General features: G+C 47.8%; 1 protein-coding gene across 8 annotated transcripts in view; it reads left to right on the top strand.

Moving 5' to 3' along the window:
- The window catches only part of FRMD4A (FERM domain containing 4A), a 362,715-nt gene that overhangs the window by 267,779 nt on the left and 79,022 nt on the right, over nucleotides 1–15,914 (top strand). For all 8 annotated transcript variants that reach the window (XM_048062551.2, XM_048062552.2, XM_048062549.2 and 5 more), the window contains exon 4: nucleotides 4,776–4,868. In XM_048062551.2, the coding sequence (XP_047918508.1) occupies nucleotides 4,776–4,868 (93 nt within the window). The remainder of the gene's footprint in view (nucleotides 1–4,775; nucleotides 4,869–15,914) is intronic.

Raw genomic sequence — 15,914 nt, 5'->3', positions numbered from 1 at the left:
TTCATAATATAAAAGATAAAAACTGCAAGGGACTGGGGCCCTAATTGTTTGTGTTACAGTTGTGTTAGAGACTGCACTAACATGATAAGGGAATGACAGAGCCCTTACTCAGCCCAAGATCCTATGGCCCAGTGAACAGCAAGGGAAGAGTATAAGAGGGAGAGCAGGGCACCAGGCTTCTTGGGAATAATCTCATCTCCAGGAACTGAAGGAAAAACCTATTTGCACCCTCCAGCCATGCAGCAGAGCCAGAACTAGGGACTCATATATCTCCCTGAGCTTTGCAACCCTTTCAAAAATATTTCTGTTGAAGGCTGAAGACCTTAAATGAGAAAATCTGTGAGCTTATGGGTGGGGTTTTTTGTTCGTTTGTTTCTGCAGTGATTGATGAAAATGTAAAATAGCATTTATGGCTTCTGTTAGTTGATTTGGTCTGTCTCAGTGTCCATTCAGTTCAGTGAGTCTGACACTGAAGGGGCGTGAGTTGGTTTATTGGTCCAAGTATCTTCATAACACAAATCAATGTGGATCCGCTTCTCAGAAAACTGGACATTAACCAGGAAAACTGCATAAACAGATCCACCTGGAGGCAAAGTACTCATTGATGCACCACTCTTTTCTGAAAGCCCTGATAAAAGAAAACAGAAACTGCTGCTTGCAAATGACAATGCGAACACTGGGCACCAAAATCCATACTCAGTCTGTAACCTAAATGAATGGACCGAGTTTCTCTTTCTAAAAGCAATGATGCTTTTGTTATTGACACACCAGTTTAACTGCCAAGATGAGCACAACCAAAAGAGAAAAATGAGCTGGCTTCCAATATTCAGCCGCCCCATAGGTCACCCAAAACTGTTTGCACCATTATTCATGAACACACTGATGTAAATACCTAAATGAACAAATCAATGGAGATAATGAAACAAAAGCTACTTTGTGTCTCTAAATTGAACTGTGAAGGAAATCCAGCTAGACATAGGCATGTATGAATGGGATCCCAGTGCAAGCTGCCTAAATTGGTCCACGAATACCGTCGGGATTACTACATGCCTAGGGTTGTATGCCCATACTCTTCTCTGTTCTACATGGGATTGTGCTCCATGAATAGTTCTGCTGAAGACAGCAAGACAGCTTCCAGAGCAAAGCGTTTTGTGGTGTAACAGCATTGGAGCTCGGCTCCCCGATAAACCGCATTCACGGGCGGATGCCAGGGACTGCTCACTGCTGCTGTTCTGTACGTGCCACACATGAATGCTAGAAAACAAAGAGTTAGGTGACAATCTGCAGCGTAGAAGCCCTCAGCGATGAAAGCTTGTAAGTGGAAACTGAGTACGGTGAGCGGTTAGCTCCTGGCAGTGACTTAAGTGACCTTCCTCCCCTGAAGGAGCTTCGGATTTAAGCTCCGTGCAGATGAGAGCAATGAAACTCTTCAACCCAAAACTCGGTGGACACTTAACACGAGTGTTGTCCGCACCCATGATGTGTGTAACATGCACGTGTAACCTGGTATGCACACATACATACAGATATTCTTTTTGTATTGATTGTATCAATCAGTTTCTCAAGGTAAAAGGCAGTGAGAATGAAAAGAGCAAGTCTTTAAAATTTGAAATACCTTGAAATTGTTTATTGTTTTGTGCACCGTGGTTTCTCAACACCTCATTGTACGTGTTTGGCAAACCCAGACCTTCCTGTTGAATAAACATCGATGCAGGCAGTAAGTCCTTTGTCAACAAATCGGTCTTGGTTGGAACCAGTGTGTAGCGCCGCCAGCCACTGGTGGCTGCTGCTTTGGTGGCACAAATGCAGATGGACAGGTTCAGGATAAGATGCCAGGCTTAGAGTAGCTTTTCCTTGCTCTGACAAGTGTTTCACACTCTGACCTACATGGATAAATGTGGCTAGGAAAGGGGGAGTGTGTCTAGTTTCAAGCCCCGTGCATGCTATGGCCTTCATGGTTAATTTCAGCCTTTCTGATTCCCCTTAAAAGAAACATAATGGGAGTTCAGGCCACCAAAAAAAAAAAAAAAAAAGAAAGAAAAAAAAAGTAGTAAGTAGGAAAAAGACTGGATTTCAAGAAGAGGGATGCAGCAGAAAATGCTGACTTTTTCCCAGGCTGAGAATCTTCTGGTGGGGCTGCTTTTCTGAAAGCCCAGAGCAACTGTCCTCTAAAACCCAGGCCTTGCTAAGATACATGTCTGTGCTGAACAGGACACAACGCAGGGATCCCACAGGAGCTCTGGGTGACCACATCCCAGCAGAGAAGACAGAGGGAGCCCCCATCACACCGCCTGCCCCACTTACACAGCCTGCTGAGAACACGGGCAGCCAGCCCATATACCTGACCCCATTAATGGGGCCATCCTCACCCCGATCCTGGGCAGCATCTTTGTGCAGCACCGTCCCAGGCTGGGCAGACTTGCTGTCAGCAGAGACGTATGCATTGATTAGCTGGGAGTGCAAATCTGCACCATGGCATTGGTACAGCTTTTCAGTAGCCAGGCTGCTAGTAGGTTTGTGTGTGCCTCATACACTGCTCAAGCTGCCTTTTACCTAGAGGGAAAAAAAAAAATATATATATATATATGTATATTAAAAATATTTATAAGATTTATCTAGAGAAAAAGCCTACTGAATATTAAAATATACCGGAGATAAACTTTATGAAACTATATACTTTATGAGTATATAAAGCAAGGGGGCAAGAAAGGTTTTGATACTTTTGTGTACACTGAAAGAAGTCTAGGATAAGTTTGGATAGTCCCCAGTGCTACTTATCTCACTCATAGCTACTTGAGACATGTGGAAGGAAAAATGGACCAAGCAAAGTAGATGCAAAAGTGTAGACTGAATGCCAGACTGCTACGTGACAAAAACCGAGGTGAGATAGTCTCCTTATAAATCATAAAATCCCAGGATGGTTTGGGTTGGAAGGGACCTCAAAGCCGCCCCAGTGCCACCCCCTGCCATGGGCAGGGACACCTCCCCCCAGCCCAGGCTGCCCAAAGCCCCATCCAGCCTGGCCTTGGGCACTGCCAGGGATGGAGCAGCCACAGCTCCTCTGGGCAGCCTGGGCCAGGGCCTCACCGCCCTTACAGTGAAGAATTTCCTCCTAATATCTAATCTAAACCTACCCTTTTTTACTTTAAAGCCGTTACCACTTGTCCTATCACTACTAAATGTCTGATCCTGAACTCGCTGGCGTGACAAGTGGAGTTCACCAGCCTATTTGAACATCTCAGACGGTGCAAAGCACGATGCTGAGCCAAGGCAGGCACAGGCGATGTCCCAGCTGGTCTCCAGGACAGCCCAGAGCTGCCTGGGCTGCTAGATCCCCGCTCTGCCCACCCTTGTCTGCATTTCCGCAAGCCAGGGCAGCTGTCTGGAAATTCAGATGGAACCCAGGCGATTCAAAGCATCCTGAAATTGCTACTTTCCCCTTTATTTATTTTTCTAGAAAGGAGAGGGAGCTACAAATCTGGTTAAATTGCTAAAGAGCTGTTGTTGCTTAATTGCCAAGGGAGTTTCTCAGTTGCCCCAAGTACATGCGCTGCTAAGGAGCAATGGGCAGGCACTTGTGAAAGCCAAGTGTGTTTGCTGACAGAGTACATTGTTGAGGCTTGTGGCAACCCTAGAACTTAAATTAACACTTTTTTTTTTTTTCAAACCAAGCTTTTTTCTTCTTCTTCTTTTTTGGTGGCATGAAGAATTAATCTTGAGGATTAGCATGAGCTGGTGAATAGACACTGGAATAGAGCTCAGGACATCTGAAAACCATTTCCTGCTTTATTTGCTGTACGATTCCCACCCCCAAAAAAAAAAAAAAAATCGCTCCAATTCTCTCTCCCCTTGCTTGTCTAGACAGCAGACTGCTGAAGGCACGGGCTGCCTCTCCCTCTGGGTGAAATCCGGTCTGCCTGAAATCAATAGCAAAATGATCACGGGATGCAGCCCTTGCATCACTTTGTGCAGCAGCAAAATTCCTGCTGACTTCAGGGGAAACCTGAATTTCACCCTATGTATTTCCACAGCCCCTAATTTAACGGGGCCTTTTTCTCAGCTGTGGAGTGAGATGTGGCCCCGTAAGACAAATAATGGTATTTATAAAATGCCGCTCACGTGTGCACAGCCCTTTACGATGCGTGGAACGTGACAAAGAACAGAGCTGCTGCCCAAGAAAGCTTCCAGCTGCAGGGCACAAATGGGTAAATTGCAGGAGAAAATAACAGCGACAGGTACCACCGAGATTCGAGAAGAGCAGCGTGTGGTAATTGGGGCTGGAACGTTTCACGGAGCAGCTGTTTTTCAGGAGCTCTCTGAAGGAGGAAAAAAAAAGGCTGGGCAAACCTACTGCAAGCATGTGGGTGGTAAATAAACTGTCTGAGGCTGTAAACAGTCAGGCTTAGCCTTGGGTGAAATATTGCAGGCCTTGTGGAAACTCTTAACAATAAGGATTTCTAATGAAAATCTTGACAGACTTTCAACGATACAATTGTTCCGGGGGGTTGCAATAAAAAAGGTGAAGCTCATAACATCTGGGGCTGCCGGCTTGCCCCCTGACACACTGAACTTTAGCTGCTCGATTCCCAGGCTGAAATGTTGCCAGGCTGATATCGCCCCCGCTCCTCAAACATTTGCTGTGCTCTTTCTCAAATAGCACGCAGTGGCCAAGGGCAAACAGCAGGCACTTCGCTTCATCTTTTGTACCACCTCTGACCTCGCTGCGGCGAGATGCAAGCGCCGGGCTCACAACTCTCTCTCTTTTCTCTTGCCAGTGGACACTTGAACTGGCTTCAGCTGGACCGCAGGGTGCTGGAACATGACTTCCCCAAAAAGTCAGGACCGGTTGTTTTGTACTTTTGTGTCAGGTAAGTGTGTGGCAAGAAACCCTTCCCATGAATTACAGCTATTCCCTAGGAGCCAAGAAGCAGGGTTATCCATTTCTCACACTGTAGAAGCCCCTGTGGGCAAGCAAACACGTTTCTGGAGGTTGCTTGTGAGCTCCTCATCCCTGAAAACTCCTCTGACACAAGCATAAATTAGAAATATCCGCACTGACACCCCTATCTGCACAGAGGGAAACCTGGTATGAGGGACAGATCAGATGTTATGGCTTTCACAGGTCTACATTTTTATTTATGGGGTTTGGAGACTCCTGGAAAGCCCAAGCTGGGCAGGGCTGCAGAACGAAGACCTCTTTCTGCCAGGACAAGCAGCCTGAACCAGCCACCTGGATGGAGAGCACTCTAACATGCTTCCTTGCTGGCCATCCATCCATTTCCCCCAGATTGCACCCGGACTGTGCGTTGTGTCAGGGGCTAAATTAATCCCAGTATAACTTGTATTTACCTTCTGGGCTCAACCACGCCGTGGTGCGATGGATTATCTGCAAATATCAAATGGTGGCATTTTCTGGCAACCAGTTGGCTTCTGCATGTGCATGTAACATATTCATAGACTGGGCTGGACCAGACTAGCAAGATTGTAATGAAGATTTTACCAGTTTGGGAGACTTTCTCTTCACCTATGAATTTTGCAGCAACTGTTAGGAGATGTTTGAAAGCAGTCAGTGCTCCTGTGTACACAGAATCTTTGCCTCCAAGGGAGATACTTTCTGAGAAAAAAAATTTGCTCTTGCAGCTCTAAAACAACCAGAGAGAGGCTGGGGGTTGGGATGGCATATGTACGAAATTAAGTCGGGGCGGTTGACTTACTTTTAATGCACAGTTCATGTCTAGAGCTAGCCAGTGCAGTGTTACTGTGTCGTGTTCTGTTAGCCTTTCCACTCCAGTGTTATATTACATCTGACATCACTCTCATTCATTTCATAGTACCCATAAAAAATGAAGACTTACTTTTGAGTTTCTTCCCCTGAGTGCAGCTTTTTTCCCCGCACGGTGATTGTCATTCATTTAACTTCAATTACAAGGGAGGATTCTCAAGAGATGAGCCTCTTTGTTCTGTTACGTCCCCATCTTTAGTGGTGGATTTATCTTAGGACAGATCAAGGCTGCACAGAGCCCCATGACTCCAGAACTGGTCTGCTGTCTGCCACGAGAAGAGGTTGCTCTATTACGTTTTGGGTACTTCAAACCATGAAGATAGATCCAGAGCTGAACATTTCCAGTGTATGCAATCCAGACCCACCTGTGTTTAGAACCACGCAAAACCGTTTGTGCTTTTCTGCCGAAATATGAGTCTGCTTGGCAAATCCAAACAAATAAACAAAACAAAACAAAACAAACAAAAAACACAGGCACTCAATTATCAAGCATCTTACCTAGGGGCCAAATTGAGGAGTCCATGCTGGGGCAGGGATCCCGTGGAAAGCAGGGAAATCTCTGACTGAGCAAGAGCTAAGTGCAGATTTCAGGAGTGGAGCCAGTGAAAGAGCCACTCATATTCATTTCAAAGACCACTCAACGAGCATAAATATTGCCATCTGTATTGTTTTATGAGAGTTGGCAGCAGAGTGGAGACAAGTCATTCTAGCAGGATCTTAGCCAAGAGACATTTTAGAAGTATGGATCCATTCAACAGTTAGTAAATGAGTGAACTCTCCTGTTCCGGAATCATAATCCATAGGGGAAATCCACAGGGGAAAAGTCAGCATTCGGTGGCTGAGAAGAGAGTGTGTGAAAAGCACACCAAGTTTGGACGTATATTCTTATTTTTGATAGAAATGACTGGATCGTCACACGTTTTGGAATGGACTGGGAGGCCAGATGCCTCATGAGTTAGGAATGGGCATTAACTTACTGTGATTTTAGTTCCCACGTGGATGTCAGATGCTAGAAAGACACTGAAAAAGCTTCCCAGAATGTAACAAGTTCCCATGTCCATCCCCAAATCTGAGCTGAGCTGCTAGCAATTGGGGGAGAAACTGACTCCAGCCAGCTGGCAGAAGTTGGCGAGGCCCCACATATCTGTTACCCAGCGGTGTGAGTTCTGGCTTGGGAACTAACGCAAGGGCTGAAGGAAAGGTTGTGAAGAGACCTACCCATAGGCAGGGCTGTATTTTGGTAGTTTGAGGCTGCACAAGTGCTTCCAGAGCCACCCATATCCATAAACACAATCCTTCCTTTCCTCTGCCACCTTGAGTGGAAAGCAGAGATAACCAATGCTGTTCCTTAAATAGCTACAAATGTGCAAATTTTTGAGGAACTGGGTGCCCATGGCACCCACTGTATAGTTGGTAAAGGGCTGCCTCTGTTTGCAGGTACATTTCTTGCAGTACGCCTCTCAAGAATTGCATCAGAAAAAGCTAGGTTGGTGCTGGGGGTCCCAACTGGCAGGGGTAGTAACACAAGTAACTGGCTGTGCCAGATGTTCGTTACAGAGAAGTCTGTTTACTGTACCAGTACGTAGTAATCACGAGGATTTTTCCCTCTCCTCTAAGTAAACGTACAAATCAACCACGCTGGCTAACAACTGAAGACGTGAAGCTTGAGGCAAGAACAGCAAATGGTGGTTTGCGAAGAGGGGAACCTGTGGAGGAACCATTTTCACCTTTTATGTGACTATCAAAGTGTTTTTACCCTTAACTTGCCTGAGGCACTACTGATGGGCAACGTACCCACCAGAGATGCTGCAGTTTTTAGATTGCTGTAAATGCACGTTTACACTTCGGGAAGCGTGTCTTTTTAAGCAAAGGTTTCTTGGAAGAACGATGCAGCAAATAGGAAGTTTCACAAGCTCTACAGCATGAAATTCTCCTCCCTTATTTAAATCTCTGCAGCACTGCTGAAGCTTTGTCTTTTGCCCTACGTTTCCTCGGGGTTTGACGTTGTTGAGCACTGGTGTCCCATGTCGTTACTCTCTTCTGTAATCAGAGACCAAAAATGAAAGAAAGAGGATTTTATAAGAACGTCTTTAGCATTAGTATAGTGGGAATGGTTACCGTCCTTGGACACTTGCAGAACTAACTGTAGCCTCTGTCTTTAGGTTGTCTCTGGAGCTTTCCACCGAGAACAACATAGGTACCTAGGAAGAGATCAAAATTGCTTGGGCAGCTGTGAACAGCCCCGTGGCAATTCTTGTGCAATATTATTTTATGAGACTCTTTGCTAGACATCCACCTGTATAGCGTTAAAGCCATGCACGACAGTAAGAGGGAGCGTCCCGTGTCTCGCAGGGGAGGTGGGACATCTGGCAACGGGATGGGAGCGATGTTAGTTCTCATCTTTGAAGTCACTTCTTGCGTGGCTTCCTAAAGCACTGGTCACTTGGTTGTGGGTGAAACTCATTCCCTGCCTCCGAGGGTTTACAGCGCAGATAAACCAAGCCAGATGCGCGTCACGGCTGAAGTCCAGGAGAAGTGAAGGACAGAGGGGAAGGAAGGAAGGATTGCTTGGCTGTTTTTACAGAGGTGTTATGAGACCAGAAGAGGACAGCGAAGCTGTACCTCACAACATGAGCCGCACAGCGAAAGGCAGGAACCTAAGGAAAGTGTGGAGAGCAAGGCAGTGAGGAGGTCAGAGGAAAACAGAGCTGGCAGGGGCTCGGATAAATGCCGTTCTGCTTTCAGCAGGGAAGGGAGCATTCTGCTCTCATTCACATAGGCAGGAAAAAAAAAAAAGGCAAAGTCACTCCCTTTGTGTAAATCCCTGAAGTGAGAGAGGACCAGAGCACAGACAGGCTGTTTGTTCATGGAAAGCAAAGCTGGCCCAGCTTTGCAGTGAATTCTCATCCTCAAACAATGGCCTTGTGGGATTAGCAATCCTTAGCTAGGGAACCACCAGCATGAGCCTGATCTCTTTATCTTCTGGGTGTTTGTCATGCTGTTAATTTATATGAACAGGCTCAGCAAATAACATTCACTTCACTGGTGGATCTTCTCCCAGGAATGAGCATACCCGTTCTCAGGGCAGCTCCGCCAGTCAAGCAGTGACAGCACGCTGCAGAAGTCGTCACGCTGAATCAGAGCATCTCTCACATGGAAAGGCTTTTCTTACAGGAAGGCACTGAAAAAAAAATAATAATGCGAAATAAATCCTCAATACTCAAATACGCTGTGGGGCAGGGTTTGTCTCTATGGCCCTGCGGCATTCCCCCAGGGGAATGTCTGTGTCCAGCAAGGTCTGGCACATGTTCATATGCACCGGCTAGGCTGAAGTCAGCAGGAGAGCTGTAGGGGCTCGGGGCTCAATATCGAGGCCAGACCCTCTGCCAGGTTACCACAGTGACTACAGAACCGAGCGGCCTTAAATAGGAGGCCAGCACTGAAACACAGGGTGCAAAGCTCGCGCGTGTCACTGCTGTCGGCGTGAAGGAACGCAGCTGGGTGTGCACCAGTTGTGGCCCTGGTCTCAGCCAGGTGGGGCACACGTCTGAGATGGGACTCACCACACCAAACCTGAGATGTTTTCCATGTAGACTGCTCTGTGTCAGGACCAATTACCGCAGCCTCTCTGTGCGATCACTGGAAAGAAACAGGCACTTTTCAGGAACAATTCATCTGACCTGATTCTCGATGGCTACTTTGGAATTCAGTGAGTTGCAGTCTGAAATAGCTACCTCCTTCCTCTGATCTCAGACCCCTGCTCAGATGTAGGACATACACTGTAGGTACCTCTTTTCACCTGATCAATCCCCTCTGTGTGCATCAACTGCAGCCTATAAATTTGGATTATTTCAAAGCCGGTTGGCCCAGCCAGGGTTGAGAAGACATTCCCTGTAGATCCGTGTAGATACAGAGCTTTGCCTGGCTACCTGAATGGAATTGGACCAGATTTCAGCTGCTAATGAGGCCTTAAGCTATTTTAGTTTTTCACGCTCCTTTATACCCATTTTTAAAACAGTGTTCCATTAGAAAAGAAAAATAAAAGGAGCTCTAGATCACTTGGAAACAACCAACCCTGGAAGGAAGAAAGATGGTAGCTCCTAGTATTGATTGTTCATAGGGCTAGACAGCCCTGATAACTTGCTGCAGAAATACATTGCTGCCTCCCCCCCCGGCCAGAAGACACAATCAGGGTGTAGTTTCACAGCACGCCACTTAGAGTTTGCCCAAGCCACTCACGCGATGATCCCGGTATGCCACGGTTGTGTGTGCCATTTACTTCCAGCCGGCTTCGCCTGTCTCCAAGAAATTAGATTAGGGGGTGGTGATGACAGCAGCCTGCTGGGGCAGGAAGAGACAAACAGAACCACATTAAATTAACCAGAGCAATTTATTTGTCTCACATGTAGCGGGCTGTGCTTCTCCACCCGGGGTCTTCCCCACCAGAGAGGGGTTTGTGGCACTCCACTGCCTTGCTCCTCTGCAAGGAGGGCAGTGCTGGACCCCACTTTGCCATGGGACTTCACCATCCCAGGAGAGTTCAGAGAACTGCCCTGAGATGTTCAGCACCTTGTGGGGCTCCGTCCTCATCCCTGTGGCTTGCTCTCATCTCTTTGAGCTCCGTCCTCTGAGCAATCTCCCTCACCTGCTGTCTTTACCAGCACGGAGATGGTAACTCCAAGCTCCCAGGTAGTTTACGGTACATATGAGAGGAGACAAAGAGCCATCTCCCACTCACTTGCATTTCTCCAGCTCCATCCACTGCTGGGATACCGTAAAAACAACAGCAAAAATCAGAACATTAAATCTGCATAACCGCCCCAGCCCGACCAGGCTGCTTTCAGGGCTTCCCATGAGCCGCTCTGTGTAAAAACCCTGGCGAAGCGGTGCCAGAACCCAGAGCTCTTTGTGCAGCACTCATCAGGCTGGTCGGTGTGCACCAGCTGTGTGCAAGCAAAGGGGGGAGAGCTCAAAAGCCGGCAACCCTGCGACCCTCCTCCTCCCACCCAGATGTAGCGTATAAATACGGCCGCTCAGCCCTTGTTTGTGCTGGAAGACAAGGCTCCCCGCAGACAATTTATTGCAGCCGCCTCGGGGTGGCCCCCTGCTCTGTTCACCAGGAGGAAGGTGTAATAAATCGCCCGCGGGGAGGCTGAGCTCCTCGGAGTCTCTTTAGAGATATGAGAAACTTCTGTCCAGTCGGAAGATTTACTCGTGTGAAAAGTGACCTTTGCTTGAGGAAGGGAACTAATGGGGCTCTGCTACTTAGCGCACAGCTCTGAGCTAAGCCATCCATTACGCACACATCTTAATAGCAGCCTGGCTCTCGGGTCCCATAACATTATTCGCGTTTTCTGCTTAACTGGGAATATATTTGTGTAAGTGGGCTGTGTTTAGAAAAGGGGCGAAGTTGTTTTTCCTTTGCATTCAGCCACCTGAGGGGGAAGAAAATCAGTATTCTAAAAACGTGTTGGCTTGAGCCACGTTTTGAATGTGTTGACGCTGGCAGCATTGCCTTGTCTAATTTTGGGAAGCATTTAGACGGCGTGATGGGTACTGCGCAAAAATGATGGATGCTGTCAGTGTAAGATTTGTACCTAATTTGGATCAAGGAGCAATAGCTACGGTAATGCCCACACACAGATTCTCCAACTGGGTCAAAGCCATGCAGGCATCGCGTCCATTTTCGTTGCAATTTCTGCGGCTATTCTTTACACCGGTGGGTGTGATCTGCTGTCACCAGCGAAGCAAGCAGAGAGGTCTGCGACGAGGGCTCCCATCGCGGTGGCATTGAACAAAGTGCTGGAGGGGTGCAGTAAGGAAACTCCGTGCCGGCTTTCACAGCCAAATCATGCCTTCGTGGGCTGCTGACAAGCCAGTGGGATGGACGGAGAGATTGCTAGTCCCAGAATGGTTCAAGAGCCTGAGACGAAAGAGCCCGAGAGGAAAGAAGCCCCACAAATAGTGATGGATGGTGTTATCACACCCAGCGAGGTACCTCTAAGAGCCAAGGTGCCACTCCTGGATCACGGAGCACTCAAAGAGCTGGGCTTGAGCTCAGGAGAGTGGGGAAATTCCCTGGTTGTCGTGGGAGAGGAGGGGAAAAATGCAGCATGGGGTTTGTTCACTGCTCTCACCTCACACTTGGGACAAAGAACCGCATCGCTCCAGGCCAAGAGGAGCTGCAACAGCCTTTTTGTGCAAAGCTGCGCTTCCCTGGCAAGCTAAAGTCCACGGGACATTTCAGGGTGAAGCCGTTTGCAAAATATATTGAGCTGGCTGCTTCTCTTATGGTCTTGTTTCTCTGTGTTGATGCTGGAGCACATAGTGGTTTGCAGAGGTTCCCAGGATGTATAGCCTGGAAAACAGCTGGAGCCCGATGTATTCCAAAGCAGATCACTTAGGTTTTTGTACCTGGAGAAGGTGAAGCACAGGAATGAGCAAATATCTCACGGTCTTCCGGGAGTTCAGTGAGCTGCCCTCTTAAAAACGCTGAGAAAAGTGGATGGGCAGAGGGAAAAGAAGCAAGCAGCTTCACAGTACAGAACAACCAGTGTGGAGGAGAGGGGGACTAGCCCCAGGTTAAGCAGCATGCACAGCGTTGTTAGCTGGAATTCCCATCTTTCAGGAATCACGTTCACCTCCAGGGTTTGTGGCTTCCGTGCAGTGAGGCAGGAGTCGATGCAGGTCTCTCCTGCTGCATCCCGTCCTCTGCGCTCCGACTGCTGGTGCTGGGCAAGGGGGACCGCAGCGTGGCACAAGCACAGGGGACAAAGCACGATACCAGAACCAAAATTAATGCAGAGGGGGTGTAAATGGGGCTTTTTGGTGTCTCTAATTTTCATTCCTGGCTGATGACTTAACAGGCCAACAGATTAACCACTGTCTGCTTTAAGTGTCAGCACATAAAGTATGCACCTATAGCTATTAGCAAAGAGGGCTGGAACATAAAAGGAGCTCTGCAGCCTGAGCTGCTCCGCATACTCATTTAGCATGAGACACTGGACATAATGACATCTGCATTTAAGTCCATTATACCAACGCATGTGATTTTTCTTCTCCTGGTTAGCAAATGGCCTCATATTTTTCAGATTATCCTCCGAGGTTTTAAATGACATAGTGAGGGATAATGAGCCAGACCCCGGGGTGGATGAGGCAGAAAAAGGGGTCTTCTCCTTTAGCCGTCGCTTTGTAATCCTGAAATAAGAGACAGCCCACCGAGAGCCACGGGGCTCTGCTGGCAGCTCTGTCCTGCATCCTAACCAGAACGGGGTCAGCCAGCTGGGAAGGACCGTGGAAAGCCCATTTCCATCATTCCTCTTGGGTCCTACTGAATTTCCCACCTAGGGCAGGAGGAAGCCCTGAGGAAGGTGACGACGCAACAACACCAAAATCCTTTTGCTTCATTTTGACATTTTCTTTGAAAACTGGGTTTACCCTTTATTTCCCATTTTCATGGAAAAAAGAAATATATATATTTAGCAGGGGAAAGAAGAGCTGCTTGGGATTCTTATTCTGTTTTATTTATTTTTTTCCTGTTCATACCAGGCCCAAGAGAGGTACTTTGTCTCCCTGCACAGGTGCAGTATCACAGGGCTGGAAGGAAAGGAACCCCCCTTGCTAACGCTGTGTGCCCAGCTCCTGCCTCTTCACAAAGGCAGGAACTCACCCGCAAACCACTCCCACCCCGTTATCAGTCACGGTCGCCTTGACCAGCAGCTTCAGTGCCATCCTCAGCCTCCCCATCGCTGCCTGGCACTGCTCACCTCCCTTCGGATGCACGGAGGCACGCCTCTCACCCAGCTGCCTCCTCTGCCTCGGGGCCACCCTCAGCCTTCCTCTGAGGGTGAGGCTTGAGAGGACAGTAACAAGAGAGTGCTTTGCTCTGTCCTTGCCTGGGCTGGGGTCTCCAGGCAGCAGAGGGACCCTCTGTCCTAGGTCTAGGCTTCAGTTTCAATGTCATTTTTTTCTGGCAGGGGTACCCCCTTAAGAAGATGCTGCTCCTCAGCGAAACAGTGTTGAAACCTTCCTGAGCTCTTCCAAAGCCAGTTCAATGTTTTCTCTGAATTTCCTTGTAAGAAAACACCAGAGCAGCAGAATGGGCATTTTAAGGTGTTTCTTTTTGGTGAAAAAAAAAAAAAAAAAAAGGTTTTGTTGTCGGATAAAAGCCTTTTACACCAGCTGTCACCGGAGTCAAACTTCACAGGGACTAGGATGATTTCGCTGCCCCAGGGCAGATCTACGTGAGATAGATAAGACATCCATTTGCTGTGGTCATGCTTTGAAATATCATTGTGTTTAAGGCCACGGTGAAATGCTGTTATCTTTTGGCATGTTCTACTCGGAAATAAATACACTGGCTCGTGATCTCAGATGTTACAACTGTACATCGCAGTTGGGAATTACACTGCCCAGAGCCTGGTCCCTGCGAGGCGATAGATGGACAAGTTCTGGTTGATGGGATGTGTCCGGGGCTGTGTGTTAGGGGCAACGCTGAATAGTTTTTATTCGACTGTTTCTTTTGCTGTGTGGAAATAGGGAGCACTGGTCAATTCAGCTCTGCTGCTAAAGCAAGAGAGCATCACACTTGTCTTGCTTCAATGGTGAGTCAAGGCTTGGGCATTTCTCTCTGCTACAAGTCGAAGGTGAGCGTCTGTGTAGTGCAAGGGGGAAATTACAGCAACACCAACTTCCCATCACCCAAGGATCAGGAGTTTCCACAGTTGCTTCTCGCAGGCACCGCTGCATAGACGCCTGCTCTTGGCTGGCTGCGACGGGAATCTCCATTCATCGCGGCATGAGGGAGCTTGAGCTGCCTCAGAGCAAGCTGCCAGTTAAGCAACGCTTAATGCAGAGCAATCTGATCAGCACAAGGCGCGTCCTCGCAGCTGGAAGACGTAGATGTCTCTGATGCTGCAGCTTCTGAAGTCTTCCAAGATGCCTTCTGCGGTCCTCGTTATTATCTTCCTGCCGCTGAGAGGGAGCAGTCAAGACAGGCACTTTGTGTTCATTACCCAGCATAATATTCCCTGGTCCGTTTAATTAATGGTTAGAAAATATATTTGATGAATTATAAGTGACTGGGGCCAAGGGAAGAGCGGGGGGGAAGATGAGGGGAAACTCAGAAATAGATTAACTTTGGCTGATCTCCCTTCTTTACGTTTGAAACCTTTTCAAAACTGATTTCTCTGGTTTTAACACGCACATAATCTTGCGGGGTTTTAACCCTTCTTGAAGGCACCTAATTTCTCATAGCAACAGTTGCTGGCTATCAGGGAACTTCTCGTCGGAGCTGTTTGAGGCAAAGCTGTTTGTTGGTTGTATTCTCAGAGCCGTAGGTAGCAGAGTTAAGGCGTCAGACACATGGTACTGTCTGCATCTCTGACCAGCCCGTCCATTATTTCCTGGATATATCAGCTTCAGAGCACACAGAGGAATGCTGCTCCCTAGGGAGTCCTCGACAGAAATCTAATAGTTGCCCCTACGTGCAGTAGGAATGGGCTTATAATCTTAACAGGCAAAACAGACACGGGGGGTCAAAGGAGGGAGGAGCATTTTCCAAACACGGCGCAACAGTCCCAAACAGCAACATGATTTGCTGAAGGTCATGAAGGAAACCTGTGTCAGAGTCAGGAATTTAACCCAGATCTCTTGCTTGGTTCATTGCCTTAGCAGCTGGATCTTTCTTCCTGCTTCCTTAGGCGCTGACATGGGTCATTTTAAACCGCGGTTTCCTTCGCTGTGTTTGGAAAAGGTGGTAACAGGAGGAGGTCTGACAGATTCACAATCAGTGCGAAAAAAAAAAAAAAAAAACAGGTCTTTCAGGCTGTGAATTCAAGGCAGTCTGCTCCAGTTCGGGTTTTCTGAGCTTGCCACACAGCAAATCCCATAAGAGTAAATCTGTTTTCTTTTAAGTAGCACCAATTTCCTGGCGCACATGCTTTGTATTTGCCTGGGTGCATGTGTGAGAGCCAGTAGCTCCCCTGCACACTCTCCACCCCGGAGATCACTTGAGAATTGTGTTTTCTTGTTGAAGATGAAGTATCATGTGCAGGCTCTGTGCTCGGAGAGACTCAATTTTGTACAGAAAATGATCTGGGCATGTGTCTATGTGGAAAGCCTTGGAAAAGAT

Source organism: Anser cygnoides, chromosome 1 (genome assembly GCF_040182565.1).
Source record: "Anser cygnoides isolate HZ-2024a breed goose chromosome 1, Taihu_goose_T2T_genome, whole genome shotgun sequence".
NCBI classification, from domain to species: Eukaryota; Metazoa; Chordata; class Aves; order Anseriformes; family Anatidae; genus Anser; species Anser cygnoides.
Note: the sequence above shows the minus strand (reverse complement) of the source record. Positions and strands in the feature narration are given on the sequence as shown.